Raw genomic sequence first — 1,886 nt, forward strand, 5'->3', positions numbered from 1 at the left:
CACCGCCCGGCGCCCCCAGGTACGGCCTGGAGTGCCTTTTTCGATACTACAGTTACGGCCTGGAGAAGAAGTTCCGGCTGGATATATTCAAGGACTTCCAGGAGGAAACCGTGAAGGACTACGAAGCTGGTGAGGCGGCCTGGGAGCCGGCAGCCGCCGCGGCTCCGCCCGGGGCCTGGGGCCCACCTCACGCGCCCTCTCGTCTCCACAGGCCAGCTCTACGGGCTGGAGAAGTTCTGGGCCTTCTTGAAGTACTCCAAAGCCAAAAATTTGGACATCGACCCCAAGCTTCAAGAATACCTCGGCAAATTCCGACGTCTCGAGGACTTCCGAGTAGACGTGAGTGAAGTCTCTGTCCTTGGCACCTCTCCGGTTACCCTGGAACAAACGCTGGACACTGGTCAGAACGGGGGGGTGGCTGACCAGCAGGCAGCGGCAGCCCCGTGGGGCCGGGCCCAGCCACTGGGGCGCTGCTCCCCTGATGCGGTGCGTTGCCGTTGCCAGTTGGCCAGGCTGGCACCTGGCGGCGCCCGCCCCTCTGGGAGGGGCAGTTCTGACCCCAGAGGCCCCAGTAGTGACACCCAGTGGCAGCTCGGGCTCGCTGCCCTGCTGCGCGCCGCAGGCCGGTGGCAGAGGTGGGGGCAGGGCCGTCCACAGTGCCCCTCCCCAGCGGGCGGGCCCAGGCCGCCCTGGCTACCCAGTCTGCGCGGCGCTGGGTCCATTCTGCCAGCCAGGGTGTCTCCCGGGGGCAGTGCTGTGTGCCCGGGCCCCCGTGGCCCCCGGGAGGCCTGCGCCGAGTGGGGGGCCACAGGCCTCAGGGCACCTCGTCTGCCCCTGCACAGCGAGTGGCGGTGTCTGTGCACCCCAGACTGGGCCCGGGCGCGGGACGCGGTCGGGGGCCTGCGCTGACCAGGGTGCGCCTCACCTTTGCCTGTCCTCTGTTGCAGCCCCCCATGGGTGAAGAGGGCAGCCACAAGCGACCCCCGGCGGCAGCAGGGTCCGGCAGCGGCGAGGGCCGAAAGCGGTGCCCCTCCCAGTCCTCCAGCCGGCCCGCCGCCCTGGCTGGCCAGCCCCCCACACTGCCCGCCGGCCAGCCCGTCCGGGAAGATGCCAAATGGACAAGCCAGCACTCAGACACACAGACTTCGGGAAAGTGAAAAGCCCCTCGACCAGGGGTCTGGGGGCGGGGGGAGGGTGGGGGTGGGCCGGCGTCCACGGGGGCCCGGCCCCAGGAGAGGGAGCAGAGAAGGGCAGGCCTGGGGCCGTCGGGGGCCGCGTGCCGTCTGTGCGCGCCATCGGGACTGCCCACGCCCGGCGGCAGGAGCCCCCAGCCTCCCCTCCCTGGCGCCTCACGTCCACCGTCTGCTGAGGGGGAGGGGAGGGGGAGGTTTTTAATATATATATATACATATATATATATATATCAAGTTTTAAATTATTGATAGTATGTCTGGATTACCAAAATCACTCTGCAGCCCTGCCTGCAGCCGGCAGGCCACCCCGGCCCCACCCGTGGCCTCCTGCTCCTCCAGCCAACTATGCACCCGCAGAAGGCCCTGGGGGCCATGGCCGCGCCCCGGCCCCGGGAGCACCGGCCCCTGGCCATCGGGGCTCGCCATCACCACGTCCTCTCCCTGCCGCCCCACCACGCCCTTCTGCCACCTGGGAGAAGGAAACCAAAGGATCTGAACGGGCTGGTGGCTTCGGCCTCGGCCCCTCCCCCGCGCCCAAGCCCAGAGACGCTGCTCATCCCAGAAGACTATTGAAAGAGGATTTATTTTATTTTTCTCTGATCTTTCCATCCTTGAAAAAGTGGGAAAACAAGCAAACAAAAAAAGGACAAAATCAACCAAAAAAAGACCAAAAAAAATCAGAAGACCCCCCCC

General features: G+C 66.1%; 1 protein-coding gene across 1 annotated transcript in view; it reads left to right on the top strand.

Moving 5' to 3' along the window:
* LARP1 (La ribonucleoprotein domain family, member 1) overlaps nt 1-1,844 on the top strand; it is a 10,159-nt gene extending 8,315 nt beyond the window's left edge. The window contains exons 9-11 of the mRNA XM_012729993.1: nt 20-129; nt 212-339; nt 948-1,844. Of these exons, the coding sequence (XP_012585447.1) occupies nt 20-129; nt 212-339; nt 948-1,157 (448 nt within the window). The 3' untranslated portion in view covers nt 1,158-1,844. The remainder of the gene's footprint in view (nt 1-19; nt 130-211; nt 340-947) is intronic.
* Nucleotides 1,845-1,886: the final 42 nt, after the last annotated feature.

This window comes from Condylura cristata, unplaced genomic scaffold (genome assembly GCF_000260355.1).
Source record: "Condylura cristata isolate star-nosed mole 26May11 unplaced genomic scaffold, ConCri1.0 scaffold00026, whole genome shotgun sequence".
Taxonomy (NCBI): domain Eukaryota; kingdom Metazoa; phylum Chordata; class Mammalia; order Eulipotyphla; family Talpidae; genus Condylura; species Condylura cristata.